General features: G+C 42.9%; 1 protein-coding gene across 1 annotated transcript in view; it reads right to left on the bottom strand.

Moving 5' to 3' along the window:
* Window positions 1–19,713, bottom strand: part of DNAH7 (dynein axonemal heavy chain 7) — a 533,102-nt gene that overhangs the window by 163,845 nt on the left and 349,544 nt on the right. Inside the window, exons 48-49 of the mRNA XM_075829965.1 lie at window positions 1,911–2,101; window positions 1,102–1,235 (exon numbers count right to left, since the gene is read on the bottom strand). Coding sequence (XP_075686080.1) covers window positions 1,102–1,235; window positions 1,911–2,101 — 325 coding nt within the window. The remainder of the gene's footprint in view (window positions 1–1,101; window positions 1,236–1,910; window positions 2,102–19,713) is intronic.

Raw genomic sequence — 19,713 nt, 5'->3', positions numbered from 1 at the left:
TGGTTGTGCTAAAAGCACAACATCCTTGAAAGCGTGTTTTAAAATATTGCTGCAGCCTGGGTTCCAATCCGGATCCAAAGGGTCCAGTGGTAAATGGTAATTTGAGAAGTTTGAGGAAAAAACGGATTTTCCCTGGCGCTGCTAACTGGTAAAACCCTTCTTGAGTAATGAGGATTTGATACAAGCAAATGTAATATCAGATTTTGTTTTAATTACTACGCATTTCAAAGCCGGACTGGCCTCTTCATAGCATTTGTATTATACCTGATGAAGAGGCCGGTCCGCCCTTGAAACGCATAGTAATTAAAACAATATCTGATATTACATTTGCTTGTTTCAAATCCTCATTACTGAAGAAGGGTTTTACCAGTTAGCAACACCAGGGAAAATCAGTTTTTTCCTCAAACTTCTCAAATTCCAATTTTATACTGAGGCATATAAAGGATTTTTTCTGTCAGATGCCGTATAAATCTGATAGAAAAAAAATCATGGCATGGTCCATCTATGAAGGTATTTTCCCCAACAGAGCATGGTACGGCAGAACATGGAGGCCGCATGGCTCTGTAGGAAGCCGTACACTCTCCATGTGTTGACGTGATGCCTCTGTACACATGGCTTGTTTATATGCTTCTCTACATATTTGTACCTAGGTATTGACCTGAAAAACATAGTAATGATAAGATATTATTCTAATTTATACTATGATATGAATGATAACATTTCACAGTTTAAGTTGAAAACAAAAAGATTAGGTTTCTTAGGAATAGCTCATTTTTTTATATTTATTATTTACATTGATTGAATTAAATTATAAAATTAGCACATGGAAATCAACAAAATGAGATACTTAGGGTGTTTTCCATGCTGAAAATTTTGTTAACCGTTCTAACACAGAATTTTTAATATGCCGTTTCCCATATGTATGTCGGTTATTGTATTTACTCATTTTCATGTAGATAGAAAGTAAAGCAGCACACATAGTTATAGCTCTAGATTTGGTAAATGGAAGCATACTTTGTCTTGGTATTCCATTTGAAATATGTATTGATATTATGTACATGATTAATAACTGTATATCATAAAGTATTTATTAAACACCACCTTTTGTTTTCGGCTCCCTGGAGAATAAGGGCTTGTTTTTCTTCTTCAAGATCTGGTCTCTCTCGAGCAACAACAATACCCAGCAACTGATCTTGCATCCCTTCAGGAGTGATCATAAAATTCAGCAAGGTGACCTACATGATATAAATTACACTGGAATTTTAATATTTACACATTGTTTACAATTTAATGAAGCAACAAAATAAAACCTTTGTTTTGAGAGAAGGTAGAATGTTTGGCTTCAATAGCATTATTTCTAATTTGTTCAAAAATAGCACAGCATTTAGGCCTCATGCACACGACCTTAGCTGTGTGCACGGTCCATGATTACAGCGCGGACGGGCTGCGTTGTGTCATCTGCGGGCCATCCCCCATCACGGACCGTGCACACACAAGATGTGCATTGCTTTCAATGATACCGAACCACAATTGCGGTCCGTATAATGACATGTCCTATTTTGTTTTAAGTCCGTTCCGCAACTGCAGATAGTATATGGCCGCAAATGCACGGTTGTGTGCATGAGGCCTTAAATGTAAACTTTAAAGCATGATAAGCATTAGGCATACATGCACCGTAAATAATAAAACATTAACCTAAAACTCATTTTTCTACAGCAGTACCCTCTACAAAGAATAACTTCACTAACAAACATAGTTCCTGCCAAATAGCTAATCTGTCAGAAATATTATATTAGATAATGTAGACAGTACAACTGATTTGTTCAGCTAAAGCTTTCAGAATAATTGAGATAAAAAAGAGGGCTGTAAACAGAATAAAGATTTTATTGAAGGTAAAGCTCTTAACTGACCTTGACAGACGTCTCTGGCAAATAGTGAGGATTCCTTAGTTTAGTTGTAATGTAGAAACGGAAATCAGGAGCATATTCAATTGTGGAATCCCCGAGACGAATGCACACGCTACCTCCTTGTTTAAATGTTTGCTTTAGAAGAAGTGGCTCCAGAATAGGATCTAATTCTTCTCCAACATTTTCCAGTAGTACTAAAAATATATTATACAATGATATTACATGGGCAGCTTAAATCTAGCCAATCACTAAATGAGCTCAGTTGAATTCATAGCAGTACTTATCAGAAATAGAAACCTAATCAAAAAGGCATATTGGTTTGTGAATTTATGTATGCAGTGTCACACTCCGAATCCCATTTAGTGCTTGCAAAATAACACAACAAAGCTGTTTTTAATATGTATATCCTAAACAATTCCAGAGACACAGCCATCGTCGCATTCTAAGAGCCAGAAATTTATTATTTTTCCATCAAGATAGCAATATGGAGGCTTGTATTTTTGTGGGACGAGTTGTAGTTTTAAGGACACAGACGATTTTTTTCAAATCTGACATGTGTTACTTTATGTGCTATTAACTTTGGTATGCTTTTAACTGTCTAAGCGATTCTGAGATTGTTTTCTCGTGACACATTGTTCTTTAATGGTAAAATTTGGTCGATACATCCAGTGTTTATTTGTGAAAAACACCAAAATTTAGAAAATATGCAAAAATATATCTGCTTGTTTGACAGATAGTAATACCACACAAAATAGTTGTTAATTAACATTTCCCATATGTCTACTTCATGTTTGTTTCATTTTTTTGAACGTCCTTTTATTTTTCTAGGACGTTACAAGGCTTATAAGTTTAGCAGCAATTTCTCACATTTTCAAGAAAATGTACAAAACCTATTTTGTTTATGGACTAGTTCAGTTCTAAAGTGGCTTTTAGGGGCCTATGCAGGTCCTTCTCAATGAATTTGAATATCATCAAAAAGTTAATTTATTTCAGTAATTCAATTCAAAAAGGGAAACTCATATATAATATAGATTTATTACACACCGAGTGATCTATTTCCAGCATTTTTTTCTTTTAATGTTGAAGATTATGGCTAACAGTTAATAAAAAACCCAACATTTTGTCTCTCAGAAAATTAGAATATTATATAAGCCCAATGTAAAAAAAGAGTACAGTATATACACTCAATACTTGGTCGGGGCTCCTTTTGCATGAAATACTGCATCAATGCGGCATGGCATGGAGGCGATCAGCCTGTGGCACTGCTGAGGTGTTAGGGAAGCCCAGGGTGCTTTGATAGCGGCCTTCACGGTTCGTCTGCATTGTTGGGTCTGGTGTCTCATCTTCCTCTTGACAATACCCCATAGATTCTTTATGGCGTTTAGGTCAGGTGAGTTTGCTGGCCAATCAAGCACAGTGATACTGTGGTTATTAAACCATGTATTGGTACTTTTGGCAGTGTGGGCAGGTGCCAAGTCCTGATGGAAAATGAAATTTAGAATCTCCATAAAGTTTGTCAGCAGAGGGAAGGATGAAGTGCTCTAGAATTTCCTGGTAGACGGCTGTGTTGACTCTGGACTTGATATAACACAGTGGACCAACACCAGCAGATGACATGGCTCCCCAAACCATCACTAACTGTGGAAACCTCACTGGACCGCGAGCAACTTGGATTGAGTGCCTCTCCACTCTTCCTCCAGACTCTGGGACCTTGATTTCCAAACGAAATACAAAATTTACGTTCATCTGAAAACAAGACTTTGGATAACTGAGCAACAGACCAGTCCTTTTTCTCTTTAGCCCAGGAAAGACGAGTGGCTTGACACAAGGAATGTGACAGTTGTAGCCCATGTCCTGGATACGTCTGTGTGTGGTGGCTCTTGAAGCACTGACTCCAGCCACAGTTCACTCCTTGTGACTCTGCCCCAGATTTTTGAATGGCCTTTTCTTGACAATCTTTTCAAGGCTGCGGTTATCCCTGTTGCTTGTGCACCTTTTTCTACCACACTTGTTCCTTCCTCTTAACTTTCCATTAATATGCTTCGATACAGCACTCTGTGAACAGCCAGCTTCTTCAGAAATGTCCTTTTGTGGCTGACCATCCAGAAGGAGGGTGTCAATGACTGTCTTCTGGACAACCATTTAAAAGCTTAGGAAACCTTTCAGGTGTTTTGTGTAGATTAGCTGATTAGACGGACACCATGAGTCTACCATCTTGAACTTTTACCCAATATTCTAATCAGGGCCGCCATCAGGAATTTCAGGGCCCCCTACAGCTAAATTTTCTGGGCCCCCCTACCGTGGCACCGCCTGTTAACGGTACTCCGTCCAGTACTATATCATGGTACCCAGGGCCGCCATCAGGGGGGGTATTAGGGGTACTGATGTGAGAGGCCCGGCCAAACCTAATTGAAAGGGGGGCCCGGCAAACTGCCGCGACTTGCCTTTGGTAGAAAAAAAACAGGCCGGGCCTCTCACATCAGTACCCCTAATACCCCCCCTGATGGCGGCCCTGGGTAGCATGGGGGCCGTCAAACACCGCCGCCCGTGCGACCGATCACGCGCACCCGCAAACTCCCGCGCATGCGCACCGGCGACCGCCTGGAACCGCGCACCGAATTTTGAGGCAGATTTTGACCTGCCCACACTATCTTGCCGCGTTTTTTGCCTGCGGCGATTGAGCACAGCAGACAGAAAACGCAGCGAAAAATGCATTTTCTGCCTCCCATTGATTTCGATGGCAGGTCAGAGGCGGAACCGCGGCAAGAAAGGACGTGCTGCTTTTTCTTTTTTCCGCGACTGGCTCCCATTGATTTCAAATTAAATCAATGGGAGGCGGTTTTGGAAGTTGTTTGGTGCTGATTCTGACGCAGTGTCCGAGTCAATATCAAGGCCCAAAAACTCTGTGAACTGGGCCTTATTGTTAGGGCTTATTCAGACGAACGTGTAATACATCCGTGCAACGTGCGTGATTTTAACGCGCCTCGCACGGACCTATGTTACTCTATGGGGCCGTGCAGACTGTCAGTGATTTTCACGCGCCTCGCACGGACCTATGTTACTCTATGGGGCCGTGCAGACTGTCAGTGATTTTCACGCAGCGCGAGTCCGCTGCGTAAAACTCACAACATGTCCGATATGCTGTGCTGTCACTTTCACTTTCCGTTGCGGGGTTCACCCGACAGAAACCTCAGACGGAACCCCGGAGCGGAAGCGAACAGTGATGTGAACAGGTCCTAACACAAAAGTTTTGTATTTTTTTAAGCTGGTTCACAAAAAAAAATAATTCCAAATTCTACTGAACCAACTGCCTATTTAGAGACCGGCAGCAGCTCCAGGAGGGACACACTAGGCGGATATGCTGAGTAAAACTACACAGCTTATCCGCCCCGGTAGCCGCAGGGAATTCTGCCAGCAAAACCGCACCAAATAGTGGCGCAGGTTTCGTGAGGCATGTCCGCTGCGGGAATCCTGCAGGGAAAAAAAAGTTTAGACTTGCCCCGGCCGTAGTTTAGGGCGACGCGTCTCTCTCTTCTGAACGTAGCCCTGCCTCCTGGGGTGACGCTGTAGACCATGTGACCGCTGCAGCAGTCACATGGGATGAAACGTCATGACAGGAGGCGGGGCTGCGCTAAGAATAGAGGATCGCGTCACCAGGACTACGGCCGGGGTAGGTCTAAACTTTATCAATTTAAAAAAGTACCTTTTTTTTCTTCTCATGTGTGATTTTTGCGGCAGAACCGCAGCATTTCCGCAACAGAGGAGCAGCGATTCCACAGAATACATTGACCTGCTGCGGCTTAAAAAGCCACACGGCAGGTCCATTATTTTTGCAGCGTGTGAATGAGATTTGTTCATATCTCACCCACTCTGCTGCGACTGTGATACGCTGCGGATTCTCCACAATAAAATGTGTTGCATAAAATCCGCAGCGTTCATGCCTAGTGTGTTCCTACCCTAAGGCCGGATTTACACAAGCGTGTGCTTTTTGCACGCGCAAAAAGCGTGGCGTTTTGCGAATGCAAAAGGTCCATAACAGCTCCGTGTGTCAGCAGCGTATGATGCGCGGCTGCGTGATTTTCGCGCAGCCGCCATCATTATGACACTCTGTTTGTATGTTTGTAGCACGTGTTGCTTTTCTGTTTTCATTCATAGTTTATACGGCTGCGGAAGTGCTGGGCGTGATTTTCACGCACCCATTGACTTCAATGGGTGCGTGATGCGCGAACAATGCACCAATATAGGACATGTCGTGAGTTTTACGCAGCGGACACACGGACACACGCTGCGTGAAAATCACTGACAGTCTGCACGGCACCATAGAGTAACATAGGTCCGTGCGATGCGCGTGAAAATCACACACGTTGCACGGACGAATTACACGTTCGTCTGAATAAGCCCTAACAATAAGGCCCAGTTCACAGAGTATTTGGGCCTTGATATTGACTCAGACGCTGCGTCAGAATCAGCACCAAACAACTTCCAAAACCGCCTCCCATTGATTTAATCTGAAATCAATGGGAGCCAGTTGCGGAAAAAATAAAAAGCAGCACGTCCTTCCTTGCCGCGGTTCCGCCTCTGACGACCTCCCATCGAAATCAAAGGGAGGCAGAAAATGCATTTTTCGCTGCGTTTTTTGTCTGCTGTCCTCAATCGCCGCGAGCAAAAAACGCAGCAAAAAAACGCGGCAAGATAGTGTGGGCAGGTCAAAATCTGCCTCAAAATTCTTTAACCCCTTCAAGACACAGCCTGTTTTGGCCTTCAGGACACAGCCAATTTTTTCAAATCTGACATGTTTCACTTTATGTGGTAATAACTCCGGAATGCTTTTACCTATCCAAGCGATTCTGAGATTGTTTTCTCGTGACACATTGGACTTTATGTTACTGGCAACATTTTCGCGATACATTAAGTATTTAATTGAGAAAAACACCAAAATGTAGCGAAAAATTGCAAAAATTTGCATTTTTCTACATTTATATGTATCAGCTTGTAAGACAGATGGTAATACCACACAAAATTGTTGCTAATTAACATCACCCATATGTCTACTTTAGATTTGCATCGTTTTTTGAACATCCTTTTATTTTTCTATGACATCACAAGGCTTAGAACTTTAGCAGCAATTTCTCACATTTTCAAGAAAATTTCAAAAGGCTATTTTTACAGGGGCCAGTTCAGATGTGAAGTGGATTTTAGGGCCTTATATATTAGAAACCCTCGATAAGTCACCCCATTTTAAAAACTTCACCCCTCAAAGTATTCAAAACAGCATTTAGAAAGTTTCTTAACCCTTTAGATGTTTCACAGGAATTAAGGCAAAGTAGATGTGAAATGTTCAAATTTCTTTTTTTTTTTGCAGAAATTCATTTTTCATCTATTTTTTTTGTAACACAGAAGTTTTTACCAGAGAAACACAACTCAATATCTATTGCCCAGATTCTGCAGTTTTTAGAAATACCCCACATGTGGCCCTAGTGCGGTAATGGACTGAAGCACCGGCCTCAGAAGCAAAGGAGCACCTAGAGGATTTTGGGGCCTCTTTTTTATTAGAAAATATTTTAGGCTCCATGTTGGGTCTGAAAGGCTCTTGCGGCACCAAAACAGTGGAAATCCCCCAAAAGTGACACCATTTTGGAAACTATACCCCTTGAGGAAATTATCTAGGGGTATAGTGAGCATTTTGACCCCACAGGTTTTTTGCAGAAATTATTGGAAGTAGGCCGTGAAAATGAAAATCTACATTCTTTCAAAGAAAATGTAGGTTTAACTAATTTTTTCTAATTTCCACAAGGACTAAAAGGAGAAAATGCACCACTACTTTTGTAAAGCAATTTCTCCCGAGTAAAACAATACCCCGCATGTGGTCATAAACGGCTTTTGGGACACACGGCGGAGCTTAGAAGGGAAAGAGCACTTTTTATGTTTTACAACTTTTTGTACAATAAAATAACTTTTGTAAATAGAATGGATTTTTTCTGTCGCCAAGTTGTGAGAGCCATAACAGTTTTAAATTTTTAGTCGACGGAGCTGTATGAGGGCTTGTTTTTAGCGAGACGAGTTATAGTTTTTATAGGTACCATTTTTGGATACGTGCGACTTTTTGATCACTTTTTATTTCAATTTTTGGAAGACCAAAAAATAGCAATTATGTCAGTATTTTTTAGTTATTTTTTTTACGGCGTTCACTGTGCGGAATAAATAACATAATATTTTTATAGTTCAGGTTGTTACGGTCGCAGCGATACCAAATATGTATGGCTTTATTGTTTTTGTTCAATAATAAATGACTTTATAAGGGAAAAGGGCGATTGTGTTTTGTGTTATTATTTGAAACTTTTATTGTATTTTTTACAACTTTTATTTTTACTTTTTTGACACTTTTTTTGACACTTTTCTTTTGTCCCACTAGGGGACTTGAAGGTCCAACAGTTTGTTTGATGTTCTAATACATTGCACTACCTATGTAGTGCAATGTATTAGAACTGTCAGTTGTTCACTGACAGCAAGCCGATCAGGCTCCGCCTCTGGGCGGGGCCTAATCAGCTTACGTAATGGCAGACAGGAGTCCATTGTTAGGGCTCCTGTTGCCATGGTAGCAGTCGCCAGCCTTGCCATCGCGTGGCAAGGCTGCCGATTTGCTACAAACCTCTAGGATGCAGCGATCACAATGGATCGCTGCATCGAAGGGGTTAATGCCAGGAATCGGAGCTAGCTCCGGTTCCTGGCGATAGATCGGGGTGTCCGCTGTCACATACAGCGGACACCCACTGCTGATGACGCCGGCTCAGCTTCTGAGCCGGAAGCTGAGCCGGCGCCATCTTGCCGATGGTACCGGAAGCCTCCTGGGACCCGCCGACGACGGGGCATAGGAGGATTCCGTTGCTGGCGGACCGGGAGGTAAGCATTAGCCCTCCGATCGCCTTTGCAGCCACCGGCAACCCATCGATCACGTTGCTGGGGCGCAGGTGGCTATAAACTCCTCACATGCTGCGATCGCTATTCAACGCAGCATGTGAGGGGTTAATCGTTCGGATCGGAGGCTAGCTCCGGTCCTGGCCGATACATCAGGGTGCCAGCTGAAACATACAGCTGTCACCCGGCGGTGATGTCGCTGGCTCAGCTCCTGAGCCAGCTTCATCTCCATGACGTACAGTTACGTCGAGATGCGGGAACAGTCCATCTCCCATGACGTAACTGTACGTGATTTTGCGGGAAGGGGTTAAGGAATTTTGAAGCAGATTTTAATTTTTTTTTGCCTGCAAAATACTGTGTGAACAGGGCCATACATGATCAGCACTTTGAGATAATTTACTCACTGTGTCAGAAGAGCTGCTCCCACTCCAGTCCTCTTCCGGCGATGTCTTCCAGGCGAGGTCTTCGGTCCAGACGTCCAGTCCTTCACCTCCAGCCAGGCTCCAGGTAAGTTTTGTCCATGTGTGTCCGCGGCTGCGCGCGCTTCGTTCGCGGGTGCGCGCGCGGCCGATCGCGGGTGCGGGCGTTCGTGGGTGCGCGCTCGCGAGTGCGCACGTGCGGGAGTTTCCTTGTGCGCGCGCGCGGGCGGACGGTTTGACGGCCCCCCATGACGAGGGGAGGGGGCCCGCAGCAGCAGCAGCTCACGACATTCTTTTGGTGAAAAAAACGGGCCCCATTGCAGGGGCCCGTTTTTTCCTACCAAAAGAATGTTGCGGCAGTTGCCGGGCCCCCCTTTCAATTAGGTTTGGCCGGGCCCCTGACACCACTACCCCTAATACCCCCTGATGGCGACCCTGTTCTAATTTTCTGAGAGACTAACTGTTGGGTTTTCATTAACTGTTAGCCATAATCTTCAACATCAAAAGAAAAAAATGCTAGAAATAGATCACTGTGTGTAATGAATCTATATAATATATGAGTTTCACTTTTTGTAGTGAATTACTGAAAGAAAATAAACTTTTTGATGATATTCTAATTCATTGAGAAGGACCTATATATTAGAAACTTCCCATAAATCACCCCATTTTAAAAACTGCACCCCTAAAAAAGTATTCAAAACAGCATTGAGAAATTTTCTTAACCCTTTAGACGTTCCACAGGAATTAAAGCAATCTAGATGTAAAAAAATAATAATTCTGTACCACAGAAGGTTTTTACGATAGAAACGCAAATCACTATTTATTGCCCAGATTCTGCAGTCTATAGAAATATCTCACATGTGGCACTAGTGTGCTAATGAACTGAAACACAGGCCTCAGAACTAAGGGAACACCTATTGAATTTTGGGGACTCCTTTTTATTACAATATATTTTAGACATCATGTCAGGTTTGTGGTACCAAAACATAGGAAACCCCCCAAAAGTAACCTCATTTAGGAAACTGCACCCCTCACAGAATTTATCTAGGGGTATAGTTAGCATTCTGACCCCACAGGTGTTTTACTGAATTTAGTGGAATTAGTCTGTGAAAATGAAAATCTAATTTTTTGCTGAAAGAACATAGAAATCTATGCATCCAGCATTTGTAAATTAATTTCTCCCGATTACGGCAATAGCTTATATGTGGTAATAAACTGCCGTTTGGACCCTTGGCAGGACACAGAAGGGAAGGAGCGACATTTGGATTTTAGAGCGCAAATTTTACTGGAATGGTTTTCATGTGCCATGTCGCATTTGCAATACCCTGGAGAGACCAAAAAAGTGGAAACCCCCCAAAAGTTAGCCCATTTTGCAAACTATATCCCTCAAGGAATTTATTTAGGGGTATAGTAATAATTTTGACTGCACAGATTTTTTTTTTTGCAGAATTTATTGGAATTAGGCAGTGAAATTGAAAATCGACATTTGTTTTTTAATTTTTACAAGGAATAAAGGAAAAAAAGCACCACAACATGTGTACAGCAATTTCTCCCAATTACGGAAATAACCCATATGTGATCATAAACTGCTGTTTGGACTCACGGCAGGACACAGAAGGGAAGGAGCGCCAGTTGGCTTTTGCAGTGCAGATTTTGCTGGTTTGGTTTCTGGGCGCTATGTCAAATTTGAAGATCCCCTGAGGTAACAGTACAATGGGAACCCCTAAAAAGTGACTATTTTGGAGACTACACCCCTTGTGGAATTCATTTAGGGGTATAGTGAGCATTTTGACCACACACGGTTTTTCTGAATTGATTAGCAATGGGCAGCGAAATTAAAAATATATTTTTTTGTTAATAATAAGATGTCATTTTTCATTTTCCCGAGTATTAAAGGAGAAGAAACACCCCAATATTTGTAAAGCAATGTCTGCCAAGTGTGGTAATACGCTATATGTGGCAATAAACGGCTGTTTGGACATATGGGAGAATTCAGAAGGCTCCATTTGACTTTTGGAGCGTAGATTTTGCTGTATTGGTTTGCTGACGTCATGTCATATTTGCAAAACCCCTTATGCACCAAAACATAAGTGACCCCATTTTAGAAATTACACCCATAAAGGCATTTATCAAGGGCTGTAGTGAGCATTTTGACCTCATGTGTGTTTTTTTTTTAGAAATTAATTCACAGCGGATGATGCAAAGTGAAAATTGCAATTTTTCCACTGATATGCCATTTCACCGCACAATATGTTGTGCCCAGCTTGTGCCACTGGAGAATCTTACCCAATAAATTGTTAAGCAAGTTCTCCCGGCTATGGCAATGCCTAACATGTGCTGTTTGGGCACACTTTAGGGCTTAGAAGGGAGGGAGTGCCATTGACTTTTGGATTTTGCTTTGTAAAAGTTCTGTTTCGAGTTTTACTGGTATTTCAGTTTATAATGTGGGGGCATATGTAATCTGGGCAGAGTATATCAGGGCATAATAAGAGGGCATAATAATAGGGTAAATAAAATTATCCATAGATGTGTGGTACGCTTTGAAGCAATCCTTTATGCACAGGCCAGTGTTGCACTGATATATGGTATCCATTCTTATCCCCTCTTTTGGAACAAACTCTGCACGTTTTTGGGACGTTTCCTCCTTTGGATTTTGGGAAACTTTGCTGGATAAGTGTTCCCCTGGTATAATATGGGCGCCCTCGCTTCCAGCGAATGTGCTGTGGCCTTCCCCTTCCTGGTTCCCAAATACTAGGGCCCTGATAACCACTTCTTGAAACTGAAGGTATGTTCACCTCTGACTTGCACATCATGATGTTTTTTGTTGCTGTAGTTGTTATTGGTGCCATTTTCGGGTGCATGCTTTTTGATCACTTTTTTATTTCATTTTTTGGGAGACTAGGGACCAAAAAAATTTGATTCTGGCATTGTTTTTTTAATCTATTTTTACAGTGTTCACAGTGCAGTATAAATGCTTTATTCAACATGTCAGTACGTATATGGGTATACCAAATTTATATTGTTTTTGTATGTTTTACTGCAGGAAGGAATGTTTCCCTCTGTGCCTTACTAGAGCCATAACTTTTTTATTTTTCAGTTGATGGAGCGGTATGAAGGATTATTTTTTGTAGGACAAGCTGTAGATTTTATTGGTGCCATTTTGGGACACTTGCTACTTTTTGATCACTTTTTATTTCATTTTTTGAAAGAGGAAATGACCAAAAAAACAGCAATTCTTGAAATGTTTTCGATTGTTGTTGTTTTTCTGCATTCACCGTGCACAATGAATTACATGTTAAATTTATTCTGTGGGTCGATACGATTACAGCGATATCATATGTTTATAGTTTTTTTTATGTTTTACAGTGTTTGTGCAATAAAATCATTTTTTTTTTAAAAATCATTCATTTTCAGTTTTGCCATATTCTAAGACCCATAACTTTTTTATTTTTGGGTCGACAAAGCTGTGTTAGCCCTTATTCACACGACAGGGTTTCCCGGCCGTGTGACGGCCGTTCATAAATCGGTCATCACACGTCTGCATTAGGAACAATAGACCCCTAATGGGGCTATTCACACGACCGATTTTTTTGACGGCCCGGGAAACCTGGCCGTCAAAAAATGGGACATGCCCTATTTTCGGCTGTTTACCCGGCTGCTCGGCTCCCATAGAAGTCTATGGGGCCGGGTAATACACGGCCATCAGTGGAATGTGTCCCGAGTGATGGCCATGTATTCCGTCGCTCGCGCTCTCTCCTCCTCCTTCTCACAGTGCAGAGTGCATGTGAGGAGGAGGAGGGTCTTTGGGGATTGGGGATTCCGCTACAGGACAAGTGAGTGACTACGCTGTCCATATATGAACACAGCGACGTCACTCACTTCTGAAGCGGAATCCCAGACACCTTGGCCGGGGATTCCGCTACAGGAGAAGTGAGTGACTACGCTGTCCATATATGGACACAGCGACGTCACTCACTTCTGAAGCGGAATCCCCGACGCCTTGGCCGGGGATTCCGCTACAGGAGAAGTGAGTGACTACGCTGTCCATATTGGACACAGTGACGTCACTCACTTCTGAAGCGGAATCACCGACCCTGTGGCCGGGGATTCCGCTACAGAAGAAGTGAGTGACCAAACTGTTCATATATGGACACAGTGACGTCACTCACTTTAGAAGCGGAATCCTCGACTCTGTGGCCGGGGATTCCTCTCCAGGAGAAGTCAGTGACTAAACTGTCCATATATGGACATTGAAGTCAGTGACTTCTCCTGGAAGGGGGGGATGGGTGCAACCTACAGGGGGCTGTGTGGCATCACTTACAGGGTACTTGGTGGCATCACCTACAGGGGACTTGGTGGCATTACATACAGGGAGCTGGGTGGCATTACCTACAAGGGGCAGAGTGGCATTACCTACAGGGGACTTGGTGACATTTCATGTAGGGAGCTGGGTGGCATTACCTACAGGGGGCTGGGTGGCATTACCTACAGGGGGCTGGGTGGCATTAGGTACAGGGGGCTGGATGGCATTACCTGCAGGGGACTGGGTGGCATTACCTGCAGGGGACTGGGTGGAATTACCTGCAGGGGACTGTGTGGCATTACCTACAGGGGGCAGGGTGGCATTGCCTACAGGGGGCTGGGTGGCATTGCCTGCAGGGGGCTGGGTGGAATTACCAACAGGGGACTGGGTGGCATTACCTGCAGGACGCTGTGTGGCATTACCTACAGGGGACTTGGTGGCATTACATACAGGGAGCTGGGTGACATTACCTACAGGGCGCAGGGTGACATTGCCTGCAGGGGGCTGGGTGGAATTACCAACAGGGGGCAGGGTGGCATTACCTACAGGGTCTGGGTGGCACTGCCTACAGGGGGCTGTGTGGCATTACCTACAGGGGACTTGGTGGCATTACCTACATGGGACTTGGTGGCATTACCTACAGGGGGCAGGGTGGCATTACCTGCAAGGGGCTGGGTGGCATTACCTGCAGGGAGCTGGGTGGCATTACATGCAGGGGGCTGTGTGGCATTACCTACAGGGAGCTGTGTGGCATTACCTACAGGGAGCTGGGTGGCATTACCTACAGGGAGCTGGGTGGCATTACCTACAGGGAGCTGGGTGGCATTACCTACAAGGGGCAGGGTGGCATTACCTACAGGGGAAGGGTGGCATTACCTGCAGGGGGAAGGGTGGCATTACCTGCAGGGGCTGGGTGGCATTACCTGCAGGGGGCTGGGTGGCATTACCTGCAGGGGGCTGGGTGGCATTACATGCAGGGGGCTGGGTGGCATTACATGCAGGGGGCTGGGTAGCATTACATGCAGGGGGCTGGGTGGCAATACCTGCAGGGGGCTGGGTGGCATTACATGCAGGGAGCTGAGTGGCATTATCTACAGAGGGCTGTGTGTGGCAATAAATTTAAATTAAATTCATCCGATTTTAAAACGGACAGGGAAAAAAACGGATGCAAAACGGGTCAAAATTGGCCGTTAAAAACGGCAACACGGCCCAGAACGGAACGGATGCAAAACGGATGCAAAACGGTCGATTTTATCGGCCGACACTCGGACCCTGTCATGTGAATGAGGCCTAAGGGTATGTTCACACGCTTAGCAAAAAAACGTCTGAAAATACGGAACCGTTTTCAGAGAAAACAGGCTCTGATTTTCAGGCATTTTTGAAGCTGAAAATGAAGCTTCTTTAAGGCTATGTTCACACTGAGTTTTTTTACGAGTTTTTTGACGCAGAAACCGCACCGCAAAACTCATCAAAAACGGCCCTAAAATGCCTCCCATTGATTTCAATGGGTGGCTGGGGCAGTTTTTTCCCGCGAGCGGTAAAACCGCCTCGCGGGAGAAAGAAGAGACGTGCCATATCTTTGGGCATTTAGGGCCTCTGACCTCCCATTGACTTCAATGGGAGGTAGAGAAAGCGTATTTTGCGGCGTTTTATGCCCGCGGCACTCAATGGCCGCGGGCGAAAAACGCAGCTTAAATCAGCGTGCAAGGAGAGGAAAATCTGTCTCAAACTTCCAAATGGAATTTTGAGGCAGAAATTCCGCCTGCAAAAAACTCTGTGTGAACATAGCCTTAATTTGGAGCTTCTTCTGAGGCTTCTTTTCAGGCATTTTTTTAAGGCGTTTTTCATAGTGTTCAATGGAAAATCAGCTCCAAAAAACGCCTCAAGAAGTGACATGCTACTTTTTTTTTATGGAGCGTCTTTTTACGCTCCGTTTTTTAAAACAGCGGCGTAAAAAGACGCCGCGTATAAACTAAATGCTGTTTTTCCCATTGATTTCAATGGGCAGATGTTTGTAGGCGTTCAGCTTCCGTTTTTTCAGGCGTTTTTCGAGGCGTAAATGCCCCAAAATACGCCTGAAAACACTGCGTGTGAACATACCCTTAGGGCTTGTTTTTTGTGGGACTGGCTGTTTTATTGATACTATTTTGGGGTAAATGTGGCGTTCACCATGCGGGATAAGTTACGTGACAGTTTTATAGATCAGATCTATACAGATGCCGCAACACCATTTATGTATAGTTTTTTTTTATAATTTTTTCGCTTTATCCAATAATAAAACAGTTATGATGGGAAAAGGCACTTTTGTGTCTTTTTTAAACTTGAAACTTATTATTTTATAAAATTTTTATAAAAAATGTTTAAACTTTTTTTTTTGGTCCCACTAATGGACCTGAAGGCCTGCAACACTGATCACTATATCCCTGGGGGCGTCTAGTGTGGTGATATTTTCTGTGGGACATATCATGCAATCTACAGGTTGGTATAGCCTTTTGAGCCTGTGATTTTGGGCTCTCCTCTACATTTGTTAAGCAGTGTTAACATATTGTTCATTATTATATCTTTGAACTTATGCTATATACCTTGGTTAGCTGTATATGACCATTACGTTGGTGTGTACTTTTCTTGCTATACCCTTTGGTTTGGACTGAGAAACCTGTACCATACCATATCACATGATGTTTGTAGTTTACTAGCATGCTATGTGTATTGTCCCTGTTGTATCTCCACGCTATTCTTTTACTACTTGTATCATTGATTTTATCGTCTGATGGCCAATATATTGTTATGTGTATTTCAATAAAGTTTTTTATATTTTCATGGTACAAATTGTGTGCTGTATGTTATTTATCCAGGCATGGATATGTTATATATGTCTTCACATTTCGTGATAGGTATTTGAACCTACATTTCTAGCCCATCAGACAGCAATAGAATGAATTGGTTACAGGCAGGCAGACAGTACCTGCTATGCCTGAGTGAAAAGAGTAAACGCAGAATGTTTTTCACTAGTCAGAATTATTTAGAAAAGGGTAACGAATCACGTAGCCTGCTGGCACATTTAGTTCATCAGAATACTTCATAACCAGCTATTTTAAAGCTCAAAAGTCCTAGTGGCTCTACACTAACCTCCACATCTGATATACTGTCTGCGTTCTCAGACTTTTATAAAGACTTTCATCAATCTAGATTTGATACATCAACAGCTGATCTGATTAGCTATTGTGACCTTGCACCCTGTCCAACTATAACTAATGATCAATGACTTAAACTTGACAGCCCTATTACTGCAGAGGAGATAGTTGAGGCATTGTCGGCCATGTCCAGAGGGAAGGCCTCGGGCCGGATGGTATACCTTTAGAGGTTTAGCTGAAATACCAAGCACAACTAATCCCAGAACTGCTTAAAATGTACCAAGCGTCCTTACTAGCACAGTCTCTACCGGACTCATTTTATGAAGCCATAGTAGTTGTTATACTAAAACCGGATAAAGATCCAATGGATGGCGCCTCATATAGACCAATAGCGTTGATTATAAAATACTAACAAATGTTTTCGCCAATAGGCTCCACGGCATTATGACTTCTATCATACACTCTAATCAGACTGGGTTTATTCCAGAGAGGAGTACATAAGATAACTTACGCAGGGCCCAAGTTGTTTCCTAAATTGCATCGAGACAAGGAGAGGACTGGGCTTTGGCCTCTCTAGATGCGGCCAAGGCCTTTGATTCCATTGAATGGCCATATTTACTGCATATTCATCATAAGTTTGGATTTGGACCTGTGTTTAGACAATGGATTGCCCTCTTATATCGCCATCCCAGAGCGACTATCTCTTTGAATGGACAACTCTCTCCATATTTTAATCTAGCACGAGGCACCAGGCAAGGTTGCCCGATATCTCCATTATTATTCGCTATCGCTATAGAGCCCTTGACTATTTTACTCAGAAATTAAGACATCTTTAGCGGTATACCCCTTAGCTCTGGAGATGACCGTGTAGTCTTATATGCCGACGACATGCAATTGTTTTTGTCTTCTCCAGATACATCATTGAATAGGGCAATGACAGTTATTAACCTATTTGGAGAGTACTCTGGTCTACATATTAATTGGGACATGTCATGTCTCATGTACTTATCCGTGCTCACAAATACCATTGAGGCCTCAATGTTATTTGGTTTGAGAGTGGTTTCTAAATTTAAATATCTGGGTATTAATGTCACTAGATTTGACTCTGACATGATACAGACAAATGTTGATCCTCTGATCCCACTGTTTAGAGATAAATTTAGGATCTGGTCGGCCTTGCCCCTTTCAGTGGTGGGCCATATAAAGCTTATTAAGATGGTAGTCCAGCCAAAGTGCTTATATGTTTTACAACATATATTTGTGCATATCCCTATATCGTTCTTTAAAGCTATGGATTCACAAATTATTACGTTTATTTGGGGGTCTTCTAGATCTAAATTGCAATTGGCAAAAATGCAAAGACCTAAGGATCTGGTGAGTGTGGCTCTTTCTGATCACTATGTATACTATCTGGCTGGTCACCTTAAATACTTGGACTCCTGTGTGTCCCCTGGGAAACCAGTAGGTTTGGAGAAATGTTTAGCCAGTTACTTGGGATTGCCTAAATTATGGCCTGTACTAGATTCTTTAGTTCCACTTGGAAGACAATCCTTACCAATTCATAAAGTGGCCTGCAAAGTTTGGGACGCAGCAATAAAGATCTCCTGGCAAGACCAGATAATAGCGGAGACATCCCTATGGCACAATAATGCGATTAATCAGTTGAGTCACTCACAGGATGTTGAATTTTGGTCACGAATAGGTATAAACATCATGGGTGATCTATTTGAAAATAATCTTATGTTATCTTTTACCCAGATTGAGGAGACCTATCGAGTTCTACGACATATTTACAATTGCGCCATTCAATACAGGTCCAATATAGTGGCAGGGTCATTTCCATCTCTTCTTATCCTTTAATTGGTATTATTAGATTACAGGGCCCTGGAGGTTTAATCTCCTCTATATATTCCTTCCTCCTTCACGTAATAGCAAATAAAGCAGCTTTTCCAGCATTGGATAGGTAGCGGGAGTTGATTCCATCCCTGGATGAGGAATCCAGATTAAATCTATTAGAATCTCATAGATTTGTGTCTCCTGCTATTAACAGTAAGCTTATACAGCTTTACATCATTCATCAGAGTTATCTCACACTGGTCCGCCTTCACAAAATGGGTAGGAGAACTAGTCCTCAATGTCACAGATGTTCATATAGCCCTGCAGGTTTCCAACATATGATATGGGATTGTCCTGTGATTCAAGACTTCTGGACTGAGGCCACTACCTTGCTCTCACAAATATTGAATGTCACGGTGATGCTGGATCCGGATATCTGTTTGTTTGAGTTGGTTGAGGAGGGACTAGCTCTATACACGTTCGCACGTGCCTTAGAGAGACGTTGGTTATGGCCAGAAAGGCGTTAGCCGTTAGATGGATGAATAATCGATCCCCTACTAAATCTATGTGGATTAGATTAGTCAATTCTATCATACCTTATGAACGCATAGTCTACATTAATAGGAAATGCCCTGAAAAATTTCACTGGGTGTGGGACCGGTGGTGTTACTCTGACCTTACGTCTTATTCTGGTCCACAATTTAGAGGGATTACTATATAAAGAGTGATGCACTGTCTCTTTACCCCTTTCGGTACTTGCGGGCTGTGAATGAAGCACCTCCTTATTATTTAATGCCTGATTAATATAAGACCTGTATATATGGTTTGTTCTTCTAGAATGCCGCTTGCCCCGAATATTATTATGGGGTTTATTCTGATAATAAAGGACGCCACGTACTGTATGTTATTTCAGTTAAGAGTTACATGTTCTTGTAATGTATTGATATCTTACTATCATTGTAACACGCTCTTCTGTATTATTAATGGGCATGTCTGCTGTGCGGAGGCCCAGAAGTTTATCGTGCTTTTGTGTTTATATGACACTTTCAATAAACTGAATTAAAAAAAAAAACTGGAGACACGGAAGCGATGCAAAATGGCCGTCAAAAACGGACTGACACCCGGACCCTGTCATGTGAATAGAAACAACAGCAATCCCGGCGTGGTGTGGGGTGGAGATGTGCAGTGGGATTGGGTAG

Source organism: Rhinoderma darwinii, chromosome 6, assembly GCF_050947455.1.
Source record: "Rhinoderma darwinii isolate aRhiDar2 chromosome 6, aRhiDar2.hap1, whole genome shotgun sequence".
In the NCBI taxonomy this organism is placed as follows: Eukaryota; Metazoa; Chordata; class Amphibia; order Anura; family Rhinodermatidae; genus Rhinoderma; species Rhinoderma darwinii.
Note: the sequence above shows the minus strand (reverse complement) of the source record. Positions and strands in the feature narration are given on the sequence as shown.